Source organism: Cebidichthys violaceus, unplaced genomic scaffold (genome assembly GCF_023349555.1).
Source record: "Cebidichthys violaceus isolate CVI_PGR_0920_01 unplaced genomic scaffold, fCebVio1.0.p SCAF_19, whole genome shotgun sequence".
NCBI lineage: Eukaryota > Metazoa > Chordata > Actinopteri > Perciformes > Stichaeidae > Cebidichthys > Cebidichthys violaceus.
In genome coordinates this window covers 3,839,786-3,858,279 of record NW_027176361.1, presented here as the reverse complement: position 1 = coordinate 3,858,279, position 18,494 = coordinate 3,839,786, and the positions used below count along the sequence as shown (strand labels likewise).

General features: G+C 42.5%; 1 protein-coding gene across 1 annotated transcript; it reads left to right on the top strand.

Annotated features, from left to right (window-relative positions):
- Positions 1–15,095: 15,095 nt before the first annotated feature.
- Positions 15,096–18,141, top strand: LOC137874889 (G-protein coupled receptor 26-like). Its single transcript, XM_068713864.1, has 3 exons — positions 15,096–16,382; positions 16,496–16,609; positions 17,772–18,141. Exons 1-3 carry the CDS (start codon positions 15,712–15,714, stop codon positions 18,007–18,009), a joined length of 1,023 nt encoding a protein of 340 aa, XP_068569965.1. The 5' UTR covers positions 15,096–15,711; the 3' UTR covers positions 18,010–18,141.
- The last annotated feature ends 353 nt before the right edge of the window (positions 18,142–18,494 follow it).

The following is an 18,494-nucleotide window of genomic DNA, read 5'->3' as shown; positions in this document are numbered from 1 at the left end:
CAGTGGTTCCCTACGTTGCAGTAAAAAGCTTTATTAATCTCCAGTGGGGGAAACATTTGCCACCAAAACAACTCCTACAGACAACAATAGACATTTCCACAGTGCACAACAGACAAAACAGCCATATGAGACATGAATAACATCAGAAAGATGCTAAATCTAAAAACCACATCTAAAAGTGCTGCTGGAACAAAAGGCCTTCTGAGTCGTTCAGTAGAACACTGAGGCATCTTTAGTCGCTCACTGAATGAGCTTCTGAGTCCATTAAAAACACCGTGTAATGGATGGCCTTCAAAATACACAATCGTGTATATGAGGGACGAACAACATTAATTCCTGTGTGTGCAGTTGAATTGGTTTACAGATCTCCGGATCTTGTTGCCTCTCCAGTGGAAAACTATGTGAACCATGTAAACAGACTCCTTGTTGATACTGATGTCTGATACTGAACAGGGGCTCCAGTTGTTTACTGTGCAAATGGTCCTTCTCATATCAGTGATTTCTTGCAATATCTAAAAAAGAAAATGATCTTTTCTTGTTTTAGTTTTTCCATCTCAGTGTGAATGATGTCAATCAGCTGGTTTCCGGTCTCAGTCCAGAGGAATGTATTAGAGACGGGGAAAGCAATACAGAGAGGACAGACAAAATGACTCCCCATGCCGTAAATCTAGGTCAGGGAGAAGTGGCTGCATCTCTTTGCCTAAGCCAACAACTTTCCCTGTGTTTCCCTCATGATTTATTCATTGTGGCACCATGGGGCCCGGTGATGTACAGAAGTCTCTCTCAGCAAAGCCAGCCGTGTATTACTGCAACGCTGACAGCTGTCACTGCAATGAACTCTTTTGTTTGACTGTTGCTGCCTTACAAAATTGCCTCATTCTTCCCCGTTTTATTATGTCTGTGAGGGGTCCTGGAGAGAGGGGTTGTTTCGGTACATTATTTCGTTTCACTATCTGTTTTGTGTTCGCTATTGCCGGCTTCAAATGGATTTTGTGAGCATGTGGTTACGGCATGGGAAGTCGTGTACACAATATAATCCTGACAACACTGCTGCTGAGGCAATGGCAACACGGACTCTACTGTCGGTGTAGAAGCCACCGAGGCTAACGTAATTCAGGAACTTCAAAGGAATAATGACATGAGGCATGAGAATATCAACATTTTCCTCAGATGTATTATATAATTACGTAGAAATACTCTATACACGACTATTATATTCAAATATAATAACTAACCATCCACTCATATGAACTTTTTCCAACTTTGCTCCTTCACTATCTTTAAAAGAAGGAGCTCCTAGGAGGATTTCACCACCACAGAAAAGTCCACAACGCATCCCAAATCTTAAAAGTCGAGGATGAAGCTCCCACCCTCGATCAATATCTCAAAGCAGCGGATGGTCACAGCAGTTAACACACTTCTAGCCTTTATGCTGTGTACTTACTACTCACTGAGTGTTGCACTGTGGAGGAGAACACCTTTTCACCCCTCGCATCCAACACCCCCTGCCTCGACCTTCCTCATCACCTCCTCAGACCTGGGTGAAGATAAGGGAGTTAAGCTCTCAAGCCTTCACACCCGGTGCTCCCTCAGCGTGTCATGGCATGAACTGAGAGCAACAGGAAGAGTGAGATGGGGGGGGGGGGGGGGTTGTTTGGGAATGTTTCACCATTCAACACTTACTTCAAAAAGTTGGCAGTTGAGAGGTGCCAAGCGGAGATGGTGCTTCTTCTCGACAGAGCTGGAAATACACACATGGGCCGTGCCATGGCTTCCACCCAATTCACTCAGATTTATAACACAGTTTATGCATTCTCCTGCCAGTGTAACACTTAGTGATCCATCATACTGTATGTTCACTGGTTTATCTCACGTACTAAACCGGAATTAAGAGTTATTTTTTGCAACAGAATCCCAGTGAACACAAAACCATCATTTTATGGGTTTTTTTTTTGCCTGTTGAAATTGCCACTCGGGGGCCAATCCACTCAATTAATATTTTATGAGATGTTAATTTAATACCGTGTTCGGCACAAAACACGATGCCTCGCGGTGTGAATTCCCACTCTCCCAGTCTTCTGCTAATCATATTGAATATATATTCAAATTACCACCTGTTTAAATTTAATCTCAGCGCCTCTATAGGGTCTGGGAAACATGAGGAGGTAACATATCTGCATGAGAAATTTTGATCTGTAGAAAAGCTTCAAACCAACTGTTTTCAAAAAAACAGAATGCAATTAGTTTCTTTCTTTTCGGTGTTTACATTGAAGCAGTCGCTCATTCTTTGGTTCTTGCTGTTATTTCCCTTTTACTAATTAATTTTAGCTGAATGTCACAATTCCCCTGAGTTGATTAGAGGGTTATTCACATCACCTGCTGCACAAGGTGCGGGGACCGGCTCCTAATCAAGAGTTTAGAGCGGCCAATCAGGGCGTGACCACGCCCATTCTGTAGGGCTTAAGAAGGGTGATTTTGGACCTGCTCCGTAATGCAGACCTCATTTTAGTAGATTCAGAAACGCTGTTCTTTGAGCCCTTTTGATGTCTTTTCTGTCTTAACTTTTTTATTGAGGGAGATTCTGAGCTTTCTGTAACGCTTGAGTGAATAGAGCACATTTCCATTGGGTTACCTGCAGCAGGGCAAACCTTAGTGCTATTCGTGTAAGAGCTTGTGCTTGCCTTGTGATAACGCTTGCAGGCTCTATTTTGTTATTGTATTTGTTGGTTTATTTTCATGGTTATTATTATCAAGGAGGTATTCTTTTCATTGGGAAGCCACTTGTGTGATTTTGTTTCTCCAAGTAAATACGTCTGCATTCAGTGGTAGAGTACTGGTTCTCAAGCTTCTTCCCGAACAGATGAACTCTAGAGAATCAGTGTCGTCACAACATGACGCCATTTATTATTCAGATTGACCTTTTATTCAGAATTTTAGAGTGAAGTTCTCCATGTAATTACAAACCAAAGGATGAAACACATAAAACTATGATTTCTGTTCACAGGCATTTCTAGCTTTCTCTAAGTTAAACAAGGACTTTGTGTGGCAGGCAACCGATATCCACAACACAAACACTGCAGCATTATAAGCCCAGGACAGATGTTAATGGCTCCTCTGCAACAACAATCACAGTTAAATGATCAGAGATGATTTTTTTTTTTGTAAAAAACTGATTCACAGATGAATCAGTAGTAGATGTTAAGGGCAAGAACAGCTGGAGATGAATGTAAACAAAAAAATCATAAAAACACTTTTTGTGCGCAAACAGTTGGTTGCATAATTATAAACACACTAATAAATAAATCAGCACATCTAGACAATTTTACCGTTTTTTCACATTGATTAAATGTTTTTTTTTTATAAACAGTAGGCCCATTTGGGAAAATGAAATGACACAATCAGCACGACTGTTATCCAAGTGCTCCATATTGTTCTTAAAACTCTATACAACCAACATGCATTATAAAAAGTCTATATCTCCTTCTTTAATCAATTGCATCAGCAGCTTTCAGGGATGAACAGTATTGTGTTATTGTTGTGGGACACAAGCACATTCAATTTGGGTTTCATGATGTAATATTACATAATCCGTTTTGCTTTCAGCGTGACATCACGCCTTTAGCTGATCACCATGTGAAAACCATTAAAGTGCTGTGAGCATCCAGCTCTTCACAGACTTGTCAAAGTGAGAAAAGAAAATGCAATCCGACCGACGTAAAAAAGAGCAGCTCAGCAGCTTCACATCAGCGAAGTGAAAATGGGGGTTACCGTAGAGGCAGGAACCTGGAGAGGGTGTCGTTACCATGGGCGACGGGCCGAGGTGACCCAGATGGTACAAAAGCAGCTGAGCCTATACGGGCCGCCACGCTTTGACAGCTACACTAAGTAGAAGAAAGCCACACACTGCATTACCCACTAGTCTTTTCTTAAAACTATGGTCACACCCCTGATTGAACACATTCTGCTGCACGATGGATTGACATAATCCCGCGTTTGAACTGTGCATGCATCCGTGTTAACATTTCGTCAAGCACAGCCTCTCCAAATACAGCGTGGTATTAGCTGCGTGTGTGTTTGCTTGGAGCCAATAAGCGAAGGGTTAAACAGTTCAACGGATACATGTGGCTGCACAGGGGAGGACAAACAGTGTCAAATCACAGACATGACTGACGCTGTGCTGTTGGTGGCCACTGGAGCATATAGATATGACTCACCTAAAGGTCCTGTTTGTGCTGCAGCAGAATACAATCAACATGAATAATACACTAACAGTAGCCACCTTTAAAGGAATAGTTTGACAAGTTGGGAAATATGCATTTTTAAAAAGTTAGATATAGATAAATGCAGCCGTCATGTCTTTAAGTATGATGCTAGTTTACGCTGTTAGTTTAGCATAGCATGAAGAATAGAAGCAGAGGGAAACAGCTAGCTTGGCTCTGTCCAATGGTCGAAGAATTGCTGCACTTTTAAAGCTCGATAAATTAATCTGTACACAATATACATTTGTGTTTCTTTAATTACATGCTGGCTAACAGCAGTGCAGCTAAGTGACTTCCCAGAGCTTGTCGTCGGACAGATGAACGTTTGTTTGTTGGGAAATATTTACAACGCAACACCTCAAACTGTCATATTCACTTTTCTGTTTGCGTGCGGATGGAACAAACAACAATAAACTTGTTTTTGATGGGTCGGTAGGCATATTTGTGGGCCAGGTCAGCTGTTTCCCTGAGCTAAGCTAACGATTTCCTGGTTCTCTCTTACCAAGTCAGTGAACAAGCACTGAAAAAAAAAATGTTGTAAATCAGACTCATGTTGAAGTATGTAGACTGTACTTCTTCTTTGTACTATGAATGTAATCTTGGTGGCAGTGTCCAAAATAATCAAGTGCCAAAACACAGGATCAGAGGGACTTCCTGTGATTGAATATGCCCCCTCCACATCTCTAATGAGATCCTCTAAATATTTTAAATGACACCAAACAAAGCCACATATAGCAGACACTCTCATTATTTCAACCAGACTGCACTTCCACAATAAAAAAAAAAATGGCATCTGCGTTAAAATGGCTTTCCTCCATCTAGTCTGTCCTTGAGCAGCAATGTTTTTTAGCTCCTTCTTTGCTTTTAAAAACTCTCTGCCTCCCCAGAGAGGGTAAGAGTGGGCGACAGTGGCTGAAAATAGCCCTCGTCGAGAAAGGATGAATCAACGCTGCACCTTATGCTTAATTAAAGATTGACGAGAAATTGCTCGCTGGTGTGGAGGTTTCTCAAAGCCTCACTTTACTTCTCTGATTAGGGTTACGTAACTCTTGTTAATACTGCATGGACTACGCTAAAAAAGTAATGACATCTGCCCGTGTGGCAGAATCAATCCTTCCACGACAGGCTGAAAAAAATTGAAGGTTGTGTGTTGTCAACACACATTGATATATTGGCTGCTCACAGCTGCTAAATCACTTAAATTGTACTGATTTATTTTGTGAAATGTATCTGAATTAATGATGAACCTCCCATGAAAAGGTTCCAACACTGGACAGTTTGTCATCTCTTCGTTTGAAACACTAGTGCTTAAGCCACACTACTGCTGCTCTGAGCTCACTGGTTTACTGTAAAGATAAATCGTACTGTATGGCTTTTCACTCATTTTTCATATTTCCTGAAAAGCAACATAACGACATAATGATACGTTTCATTTCATTTCAGGACACGCTGAGAAACCTTTTTCTATTTCACAGCATTGGCCAAACTTCCCAAATCCATCAGTGCTTCTCTTACAATACGATCCAAGAAGCAAAACTATTATTGAAATCAGAACAATTTGCAAGACTAAAACTCTGTCCTAGTATTAGATAGAGATAGAGAATCCAGGCTAATAATAGAAGTGGCACAAGTTTTGCCAGGACATAACATAAGTTATGTGGCAAACACAAATGTATGATACTTTCACGTTTTGTAGTCTCACTTCACCACATGTCAGCAACTGCTTTTTTACACTTAAAAGCTTCAAATTTACCAGAGAGGTATTTATTGACATATTCTATATCTTAGAGCACAACTTTAAAATCTCTAAAGCTTCTGTTACACGGACCGTATTTCAGGGATCTAATCAAAAACCCATCAAAAAATACCCACTGACTTTGAGAACCAGAAAGTGCCAAAATGAAAACTCATTTCCTGGTTTTAGGACTCCTTCCTGCAGCACAGTCCTGAAGCCGTGACGCTCTCTGATGCCTTGACAGCAGGTTGTTTTAAAGAACAGGAGCACACTTTCTTTGTGCAATGCAAGCCAGCGACTTCCGCTGTGCAATCCTGTTGTGCACCTGACACGCCGATCCACGCTTCCACCATGCAGCCGTGAAATCCTTATAAATATCCGACGACTGTGGGCCTCTGCTGTGTCAGAAAGCGGAAGGTGGTTGAGTGTGTGTGTAGTGACTACTTTCCTGCTCGGCCCTTCGTGACTCATGAGACTTATTTAGCATGAGTCACTACACTTAGAGTCCACACCTTGAAGGCCATTCGAGGCTGGAAAATGCCTTGAAGGATGGTCGAAGCAGATGTTTTTGGATACCTAGCGTTCTGGGGGAGTTTTGTCCTTTAAGGCAGGCGGGTCACAGTTAAGGTTAGACAAGGATGAGTAAGAGCCGAGGTACTGTGAGATGCAAACGGGCAGGACAAACTGCCACTACTGGGGATTCAGCTTTGGATCTGTGTGTGTGTGTGTGTGTGTGTGCGTGTGCGTGTGTGTGTATGAAAGGAAATAGGCAGAGCTAGAAAGGAGTGAGTCAATGTGTATTTATTACAGCAAAGGGCCGGAGCACAGGGAGAGAGACGGAGAAATTATAGATCTCATAACATTATTCACTGGAGAAAAAGAAAATGTAAAACGCAGCCTGACGCGGTTCACTTCCACACACTGGAAAACTCACAAAGTGCATAAGATAAAGCTTATTCTTGCATCATTAGGAAATTATTTACATTAATATTCTTAGTTGACAATGAAAAGAGATAGACATTATTGGAAATTAATGGCAGTTATTATTACATTTGTTCTGGAATTTCTTGGTATTGGAGGAAATAAAAACAAACGTTTGATATACAAAGCTAGACAGACCAGCTGGCCTGGTTATGGTTGCTAAGCTGGTTTGACAATCGGTGTTCAGGGAGGTTTTAGCAAACCATCAATTGTCACATGGACTTTGTGAAAATAGTTAGACAAAATCTGAATTTGTACTTGATTTGAAACTGATTTACATGCTCCTGTGCGCTGAGTTAGTTTAACAAACTATATACTAATAATACCAATCATGTGATCTGAATTTTACCAGGAAATAGTGACCAATTTCTCAGGACGTGTGATTCATCCAACAGCAGCAATGAATAACGATGAGCATTTAGTAATTTAGTCAAATGCACGCCATGAAATCCATCTGTGTCACACTGTAATGGTATAATGGCGTACACTAATTGCAGAGGGTCATTTACATGTGGGCTTTTATTATGGATAACAGTGATGGGACCCTTATTGGACAGAGTGATGGATAATTTACAGAGCTGTACTGTACACTATAGTACTCACTGTACCCAATGCAGGACCAGAACTCCAGCCATCCTGGAAGTGATGTGTGTGTGTGTGTGTGTGTGTGTGTGTGTGTGTGTGGCTCTGTTTAATGTCTTTGAACCGATTTCCTTGATCCACTGGATGTTAGGTCTTAGAATATTCACATTTAATTGGACATTTCTTTAACAGTTATTTTTCTTTGAGTATGTTACATTTTTTAGGGTTCAAGAATAGTAACTGCAATGAAATTCATCCTTTACGGAAAATCAGCCACTTGGCAAAAACAGCAAGAATTTACTCAAATGAAAATGTAAATATATATATTTCACAATGTGCATTGTGTTTTCATCAGCACAAGTTAGCTTATTAAGATAGCTCAGTGTTCATCAAGCGACCCATGACGCGTTGGTCATGTGATAAGAGGTCAGAATTGAATAACTAATGAGGACGACCTTGACATGGGCACGCTGTTTTACCTTGGTAATGTTTTTCAACACTGTTAATCAGGTCAAAGCTTTCACATGCGGTGCAGTTTGGGTCGGGCTGTGTGTTACACTATCCCTGTAAAAGGCTTGTTAAGTAATGTTTTCTTCATCACTGGGCCTACATGTTTTATGAGGCTCTTTTCATAGTTTGCTGCAGAAGCTAGAATGCCCCGTCACGTGCCTGCCGGCCTGCTCCGTCTGCCCACCGGAGCCCCGGCTGGCTTCAAAGCGCTCCTGTTGCCTAATGATAATGAATGCAGTGTGTCTGCTCAATGTGCTTAGTGGCTCACTGTCAATCTGTTCCACTCAGCCTCAGGTTACAGTCTGCTCGTGCACTGCGGGAGCAGCCGCCGCCAAAAGAGACAGTTTTTTTCCTGGTTGCTTTGCCCGCTGGATGAGCGTGTGGTCATGAACCCTTCTGCAATAACAATGTGTTTGTGGCCCCTGTGGTCCGAGTCCAAGGAATGCACTTTAGATCCAATACAAATACTGTAGTCAGCAGTTTGATAGAATCCTGAACTCCTGCACTATTCCTCCTCGTATCCTTTGCAAAGGTGTCCAGGAAGCTTGTGTAATACGCTCCAAAGCTCCATGAAGTATTTGACTGTATATGAAAGGATTGATGAAGAAATCAATAAATAGACAGGGCGTCGCCCGCTGGGTTATTAATAAAACACTAAAGGAGTCCTTTCAAATGTGGCTTTATTTGGTCTGTCCTCACTGGGTCAAAGCCATCCATTTGTGCCTCTCCCTCACCCCCGCTATCTCTCCACCCTGTCCTTCAGGTCTCCAGATAAAAGAGGGCTCATTGTGAACAAAGCAAAGGGTTTGACAGAGCTTTGGCCACCTGCAGCGGACCAAAACATTCTGTTTGCTCAGGTTCGATAAAAAACGGGCCATCTGAGGATCGGGAGAGGTGAGTAAGTCCCATGAGAAATTTATAGCGATGCATAGATGTCATGCACATCATTTAAGCTTTCAAAATACTCCTCCGGTATCACAAATACCATAAAAAGAGTATAATTTGCAGCAGATAATAGAGGCTTCATAATATCCTTGGATGGCCACAATTACTCCCATGTAAATGATATTTACATCCACAGCGAGGGAGCATGTGTTGCCAGAGATGCTGCGATAACTTCCCAGACTGGGGTGTTGCTATGGGAACATGACTCATCACAAGTCCGTCCTGCTCTACCTGTGGCAGCTGCACAGCACTCGTGAAAGCTATTTCATGCTCCTTTTGTTTGCCAAACCAGCAGCGCTGAGCCTCAATTTTCAATAACATATCGTATCAGATGTCTGGGAAAACACCAGCGAAAACGCAGGTGCTAAAAAGGTCGTTTATTTTATTCTTTTCTTTTCTTCACAGGAGGTGCTGTCTATTCAGGAGCACCTTTTTTTATGGAGTTAACAGAGTGAGGTCGAGATTGAATCAAAGTCAATCAAAGTCAATCAATCAATCACATCAGACCATGATTGTGTGAGGAACAATGCATGGGATTGCTGTATGTGTTAATGCAATGTGCATGATTTTTTTTTTATTGACTTGGAAATCATATGAGAGCTCGCTGACCTTAATGTGTTAGCTGAGTTATAGATGCGATTGGATTTAATGGAGGCTTTAATGCATTATAATGTACAACTCATAAACACTTTTATGTCCTCGTAATGATCTTACAGTTCATCAATGTGCAGCAGTGAGTGTTTTATAGCTGTTATACAAGTTGTAAATACAATGGGACTAAATAAGCCTCGATGCACTAAAATGCATTATCTAACACATGATCAATCATAACCTTTACATGTCATCATAACCAGCTTAAGTTAAGATGATCGGTGTATAATAGAGTATTATGAAATTTGAGTGACGTTTGTACAATCGTTGAGTTATAAATAAAATGGGCGTGAACGGGCCTTTGTAGACTTGAATGCATTACATCTGATCACGCACACACTCGCATGTGAGGAACAGACGCACACAGATTAGATAAACGCACAAACATACTCACAAAGACTACATGCATGCATGCACTCACGTACACCAATAAAATCAATGCACCTAAACCTCTGCAACCCACTTAAATGATTGTATTGTATGTCACTATTTATTATGTGTTCAATTAAACTGTACTCCTGTCAATGATGACGTGTCAGGAAAGCCTTACCAGGGACAGGGATCGCAAATTAGCCTTGACATCTGTATCACGCTATTGTTTAATTACATTGTCCCTGACATATAAACAAATAAATAAAATAAATATATAGGAACTCATAATAACTAACAACCTGTACTTGTCACCATAAGGAACTTATGTATGCTTGATCATTGCACAACAGTGAGCATTTTGAAATGAGAACAGAGCTTGTACACGGTTGCTAAGATATTAATAAATAGAGATGTTGTCAATAAGAACAGTCCCTCATCCACAAATAATTGTGCAAGATTCCGTACGTGATGTTTTGGTGGCATTAAAACTGTAGGTGTGAATCAGAAATATAAGCAACTGTATCCTAATAATAATAGTAACAATATTAATAATGATAAAAAAGAAGAAGACGAAAACAACACAATTCACCTTACATATGAGATATCAAAAGGTTTTATTGTCTTTGTTTTTGCCAGTCTTTTCTTACTGTGTAACATATAATAAACAAACACACACACACACACACACACACACACACACACACACACACACACACACACACACACACACACACACACACATCCATAGTGTCCGGCAGATGTGTGAGGCCAGTTTTGTTTCTGTGTGGTGCTGCAGGCGTGTTGTCATACACTGAGACGTGTGGAGGAGGCCCATCTGTCACGCCACTACTAACCCTGTAAACAGAATCCTGAGGTGTCCTTCACAACAGGCCCACGTCTTTCTTGTCCTCACTGGTTACTGGGAAATTTCACATCTTCAATAAAAAGAAAAAAGGCAGTGTGCAGCAGGAAAATGTCTGTTTTTTGGAACACGCCCTCTTCTTTATGATGTGTATGTGAGAAGCTGTGGTTCGGTACTTCAGGTGAGCTTGCCTGTACGATGGATTGGTTTCTGATGGAGACTTTTAAAGCAACGCTAAACATAAGATCACATATTGATCTGTATTTGATGGCTCATTGGAGTATGAGTACAAGCACGGCACGTTTTAAAGGTCTCCATCCTTATGCTACTCAATATGAGCTGACCATGTGGTCACCATGGACACCATCTCAAATAATTGGGTCCACAAAAGTAGTTAACAAATTGTATTGTTGTGAGAATCTAGACAGACCTGCTGTATTGGTGTCCTTAATATCATGAGTAAAATCTATTTTGAAAAGTAAACGTCTGCACGGTATTTGAAGTTGCTGATGTATGGTGCTATATTCACTGTGAATATAAAGAGGACACACGTTTGCAAAGCTATTTATATGCACACCTGAAGGCAACTGAGCTGAGAGACAAGCTGACAAAAAGAGTGTGCTGAGTCAGGAACATGTGGTGGTTTTGCATGTTTTAGCTCATTTTCCAAAGCATTATGATGAGATTTTAAATTGATATCCTACCTTCTAGGCAGCTAGCGACTAATTCATTTCAATATCAAAAAATCTACTTACAGGGAACTGAAACTTGAAATAATCCATCACATTTATAGAAGAGTTATATTATCCAACAACATTGTAAAGTAGTTGCAAGTACAAACTGTTCTTAACGTACGCTGGTGTTATTTCACATATTTCTTGTTGTACGCCAATCTCTTAAATAGACCAAATCTATCAATGCATTAGTTCTTTTGTCAATGTGTTGCCTCTATTATGGCAGCTAGCTCCAAACCCATTCCTTCCTACTTTAGACGACCACATTAGTCTTATTTTACAAAGTCCACAATTTCTTTGTGGGTCTTATTTTTACCACTACTTTAATACTATGAATTGCTTTATTGCCCAATTTTACTACCACCCAATAATAGGATAACTTAATCTTAACTTAATTATAAAGACAGGAATATGTCAAACTAAATAAAGGTGAATAAATGCTGACTTTGATGGATTTTTTTTAATAACTTTATCAACAATCAATCTAAAATTCCTTGCATGTTTTGGAAAATGGTTGACAGTAACAGAAATAACACACAATCAGTAATAAATGGGCTACAACATGTCAAATAACTGATGGGATCTATGAGTGATTCAGTGATTGAATAGCACACGATGAGAGTATTAAGGGCCTGTGCACTACTTGAGTCCAAAGGCACCGTGTGATCTTGTGCTGTGACTCTGAGACAAGCCATACCATTGTCCAACTTATATACGGTTGACCTAAGACCCCCCCCCCCCCCCCCCCCCCCCCCCTTCCTAGCCTCTGACTCTCGGGACCCTGAGAATGCAGCGCAGGTAAAAGCTCCAAGTGACATCCCAGGTACCATAGAGCGCCGCCGGGGGGATTTCATTACTGTGCTGAAGTCACACTTTTGTTGTGAACATCTGAGGCGCTTCTCTTGCTGCCTGAAGGTGACCAGGATGCTGTTTGTGTGAAGGTCAGATTACCGGTTAGAGTGGAGAGTTGAAAGCTTTCCGAGGAATCTTTGTTATGAGGCTGAGGTCGTGAGGTGACCACAAACATCCATTTTGCTCTCGGTGTGTGCTGGTCTTCTCTTCCTGCAAAAACACAACATTCATTGTGTTGCTCTGTCCGTGAACTGTACTCCTCTCAACAACCAACGATTTTCACTATTAATCACTAACTTGTTTAGTCTGCAAAAAATGTCCCTCTCAAGTTCAACAAGTAGTCCTATAACAAGACATCTTCTAATTGCTCATTCTGGAGAACCAACAGTCTAAAACCAAACTGATTTTGTTTGTATGATATCAGGCAGAGCAAAGCAGCAAATCCTCACATCTGAGAAGCTGGAGCCGGAGAATGTTGGTCTTTTTTCTTTGCTTTGTTGTTGGACTAAGTCAGTGGTTCCCAGGCAGGGGAGGGGAACCCACCGAACTCCTGATTGCATCTTGAACGGTTGTGAAACACAAAATCTGTCCACAGATGGACAACATTATAAACACCTGGCAAAGTGCTCAAAAACCACTCTGCGGTAGTTTGACAGTAGCAGTGTCTCCAGGACCACATTGTGCCGTGATGACACACACACAAAGACTCAGCAGGGGCTGAGGGGCATTTTATATGGTCATATGGGTATTTATTCCTAACTGCATCTTTACTGCGCATGTCCAGCTCATCTTATCTCTAAAGGATCTACTTCTCGTAATCAGTTGCAAGTTGGTGTATTTTGCCCAAACTCAGAGCTGGAGATCAGCGTCCTTCCCCTTTTTCTGTTACCACACAAACTAGATTTAGTTTATTGTTGGGTGAAGAGACACAAAAACGTGGAGTTTGAGGCCGTGTGACTCTGCGAGCCACAGTTGTGTTTGGTGTTTGAAATCATTTGTTAGATTTGCAACAGGTCCTTGAAGCCTTTTAGAGGAAACCTAAAACTGCAGCGGCTGATTACTCAACACATAAAAGCATCCTCTAAAAGCAATCTCATTTGCGGTTCCGAGGCGGCGTTCAGTGCTTCACTCTGATACCTTGGTTAGGTAATACACCGGCGCTGAGAGTTATATTGGAGGTGACACCCAATCAGGCCTATAAATAGCTTTGCACTTTCCCCCTGGGAGCCCAGCTGTAGCTTTCTCCCAGGCATTTGATCACTCGTTTGTAGGGGACTGACATCACCCACTTCTGCTTTTGTCTCTCTGACTTTCTGACTCCAAAACACACTCACTCACTGGGACACGCGTACCGTCGGTAGCTTCACAGTTAGGGAGACAGACTCTCATCGGTGGTTATGATGCTTTTAAAAGGAATGTCACTTCACACGTACGCCTCAGGGTTTCCCTAAACCGCATTTAATTCTGACTCACCTAATCACTTAAATACTCACGAGCAGACAGGCCCTGAGTAAAGCAAACTCTCTGATACCGTATCACTCTTACATAAATAAAACAATGCACTTAATCGGAGGGGATGGGGATTCAGGCACAGGCCCATAGGCCTCACAACAAGTGGGCGTATGAAGGGAATACAACGAGAAAAAGATACGCAAAACCCCTGCAGGCTGCGTCTGACCCCAGTGAGTCACTGTCTACACCGGCTTCTCCACAATCGGGCAGGACTCAGCGACGAGCACAAACACTTCTGAAGTGCACTTCTGTTACCGGCTGCTGATGCATGTTGATCCAATTTGGATTTTGATGCTCAGTGTCGAACTGAAACGAACATTGGTGGTTTACAATGGAGCCACTTTTGTACTGTTTTATGCTGTGTTTTTTTTAAAAACAAAAGAAACATAAGGTGCTGATTCTGGGGAACAGTGGAGAACACCTCAATACCTTGTAGTAGAAAACAAATGGCAGGATGGACGTAAATAAGAAATGTCTGATAAATCAAGAATAAAAGTGGCTTTTGGAAACTTATTTCCTCTTCTGAACAAATTATTAGTATGTCTGATGCCAAGAAATGACATTAATGTCTATTGTTTGATATCTCCACAGGATTTGACACTAAAACACCGGTTCAACTGTCTGCTGGACATATCGTTTCAGAAGACGGAATCAAATATTCAGAGGAGATCGGGTGTTGCAATGCAATTTATTTTGTGTTGATTGATTGATTGATGGGCTGCTTGAGGCAGTGGCACTGTTCAGTGTCCTTCCCAGTAGAAGTACAAAACAAGACATCTAGGTTTCCTCATCAGTAGGCCTACAATATGTCCGCTGTCTGTTATTCTACATTTCAGTCTCCATAACTACAACATCATCAAAGATATGAACAGAATCTAACATTGATTCTAGTCTCTTGTCTATTTCTGCATGACGGACACACTTTGTGATCGTACACGGTGAATCTACAGCCACGGGGCTATTAATAATTAACTTCAGAAGAAAAAAATAAATCTATTTGCTCCCGTGCCACTCCGGCGCGCGTGTGCACCTGGTGCCATTCGGTTGGTCACGGCAGATGCGTCTCCAATTATCCCGGAGCTGGATTTCAGCGCGCCCTTTGCTTCCAGATCCACATTGATTTTGAGCGGTGCCGTGATCAATGCGGACGACTCAAGAAACTCGCATGTGAATAACTTATGCGGGATGATTGATTTTTTTATTTGCTCAAAGAAAATCAAACAACGGGCGGAGGGGGAAAACCCCCCAACACAGAACACAGAAGTTCTTCAATATGTAGGGAAGACGGTGTGAGTTTGGGTGTTTTGTGACGAGAACAAGTTGTTCCCAAGTCTCTGGGTGTGATCGCCAGCTCACGCACGTGATGAGTAAAAACCATCAGTCATTTCAGTAGGCATGCTGGTCCTCTTCAGTCCCCTACACCAGATCTGCCTGATGAGTGGGCCGCCCTCACGCCCCGCATCACTCGCTCTCCACCTGCACCTGTCGGACGTTAATGGGAAATAATCGACGCGTTCGGGGAGAGAGATGGTGGCGGCTGCTCGGATCAGCACGCTGGACAGCGCTCCTGGAAGTTGGAGGGGACGCACGCGGATTTAATTGGGAAAAAAAGGGCGCCGCTGGAGAGATGAGCGACGGGTGACCATGGTCGATCTGAAGTGCGTGCTACCGACAACAGGCGCAGGTAACCCGAGAGCGGACTTTCCGGAGTGAGACATGGACTTTGCCGAAACCCTTTTCGCTTTGTTCATCGTCGCGGTCGCGCTCGTCTCGCTGTCGTCAAACTTGTTGGTGCTGCTATGTTTCGTCCACAGCGCCGAGATACGCCGACAGGTGCCCGGCGTCTTCACCATGAACCTGTCCTTCTGCAACATCCTCATCACGGTTCTGAACATGCCGGCCACCCTGCTGGGGATTATCCGGGACCAGCAGCCGTTCGGGGACTGCGTTTGCCACACGGTGAGCTTCCTGGAGACCTTCCTGACCGCGAACACCATGCTGAGCATGGCGGCTCTCAGCATAGACCGGTGGATAGCGGTGGTGTTCCCGCTCAGTTACTCCGCTAAGATGCGCTACAAGGACGCGCTGATCATGGTGTGCTACTCCTGGCTGCACTCCTTCACCTTCTCCCTGACGGCGCTGCTCTTCTCCTGGGTCAACTACAACCACGCGTACGCGTCCTGCACCTTGCAGCCGCGCGAGGAAGGCGGCGACCGGATTAAGTTCGCGATCTTCACCGTGGTTTTCCACGCCACCAGTTTCATCCTGTCGCTGCTCATTTTGTGTTTCACCTACTTGAAGGTGCTGAAAGTCGCCAGGTTCCACTGCAAGAGGATTGACATCATCACCATGCAGACTCTTTTCCTGCTGGTCGACATTCACCCGAGGTAGTTCACCCAATGCTTTTGCTCAATTATTTATACGCATGCGTTTTTGTTCGGCCACAGGCCTTTTTTATAAATGTATAATTCACAGTCTAAAAGTCTTCTGCTGTTTTCAGCGTCAAACAAAGATGTTTAGCGGAGCAAAAGAGGAGAAAGCAGAGAGCCACAAAGAAGATCAGCATCTTCATTGGCTCCTTCATCATCTGCTTTGCTCCTTATGTAATTACAAGGTGAGTCGAATTGATATTTAATTCACTGCAACACTCTCGTAGAACAACTTAAAAGATAAATGACCCTACTAACAACAATACATAAGCATGATCGTGTTGTCCTCTAGAAGATACAGATCTGTCACTGCATTAGATCAGATGAGGCACAATTGAACACTTGAAGCTTAAAGTCACATTAGAGTCTCTGCGGAAACAGGTGACTTCTACTGGAAAAACACACAATACAATGTACAATAAATACAGTTCATACATCCCAGAGAAATAAGGAAATGATTCAGGGGTTATCAGCCAGATGTGGTGCTGGTGATCCATCAGTTTGACATTTGGGTTGGAAGAGGAAGGACACACTAACAAGGAAAAAGCGTCTGAGTAAACCCTGACCCTAAAGCCACTGGAAGTGCCCTGAGTCACATCTAATTATGATAATTCATGCCTCTGTTCTGCTTTTAAAGTAGCATTTATGAACATCAATTAATGGTAAAAGTGTAATATTCTTCACTCTCTGTGGTAACCTTATGCTTTTATTACATTTTTGTTCTGTAACATTAATTAGCATATCATAAAGAACTGTACAGATATTATTGGAGTGTGAAGGGGGCTGAAGCTTATGGTTACATTTTTGAAAAGCCAAAGCCGTCCCCAGTGGTATTAAACAATTCTGTTTGATTTGAAATACCTAAAAACCAAATCAAACAATGAAATAAATAAAAAAAACATACGTTATCATACGTTTTACCTTACAATTAGGCTCTAAAAAGAAAATAATAATAATGATAGTGCTTTGCATTTAATATTGGCAGCTTTAAGCTTTTCTCCGATGCCTACACATTACAATGTGTGTTGTCTTTCACTTTCTTCTTTGTTTTTAAGTAGCCTTTTGAAACAATCCATACAATTGATAAAAACTCAAAAGAAGGCTAAAATTAATTTTAAGATGCTTTTTAAAACCATCTCCTGCTCTTAAAAAATGTCAGGCGACCCTCCCTTGTGAGAAAAACACATAACCCCCGACCCCCCCCTTCCACTCCTGACGTCCCCGTATAATTGTCCTAAAGTCCCTTATGTGATAGGCAGTCTTACCTAACTCACTTTAAACATTTAAAAACAGAGCTCTGACTTAAATGTGTTTTGTCTGGTTATGTTTCTGCTGCCGCCCTTTCAGGTTGGCCGAGCTCATACCCTTCGTGGACATCAACCGCCACTGGGGAATCATCAGTAAGTGCCTGACATACAGCAAGGCTGCGTCCGACCCCTTTGCCTACTCCCTCCTACGTCAGCAGTACAAGAAGGTCCTGGTTACTGTCGTCAACAGGCTGCTCCGCCGTGACCTGTACCCCTCGTCTGGCCACAACAGCTCTCTGGACACGGAGAACGACTACTGCCTCCAGAGGATCAGCTAATGGCAAATGTGCGGACACGGCAGAGACACACTACAGGCAAAAAATAAAGGTTGCCTCCTGGATGAAGGTGGGCGGAGGAAAAGGACGAGGAGAGAGACAGAGAGGACAGGATATTGTTAGACAGGGAGAAGAGAGCAGGAATAGGGGACAGGTTGTGGGTGGGTGGGGGGGGGGTGAAGAGACAGCAGAAGAAAGGAAGATAGTGGGCGGGGAAGAATGAGAAGACAGTAATGAGGGGGAGGATGAAGCGGTGAAGGAAAGCACAGATATGGAGCGATGGGGACGATGTGGAGACGTTGGCCTCAGACGGTATTGGCAAACAAGCGATCTGTGATTCATCGGCGATGGGCGAAACACACAAAGCGCACACAGATCAGACAAATCAATTTCATCGAATAAGTCACGGGTTCAGATTCATCTACAGGTGAAGGAACACACAGCTGGACACCGGCTCCTTCTTCTCTTTGAGCCACATGTACAAAGTG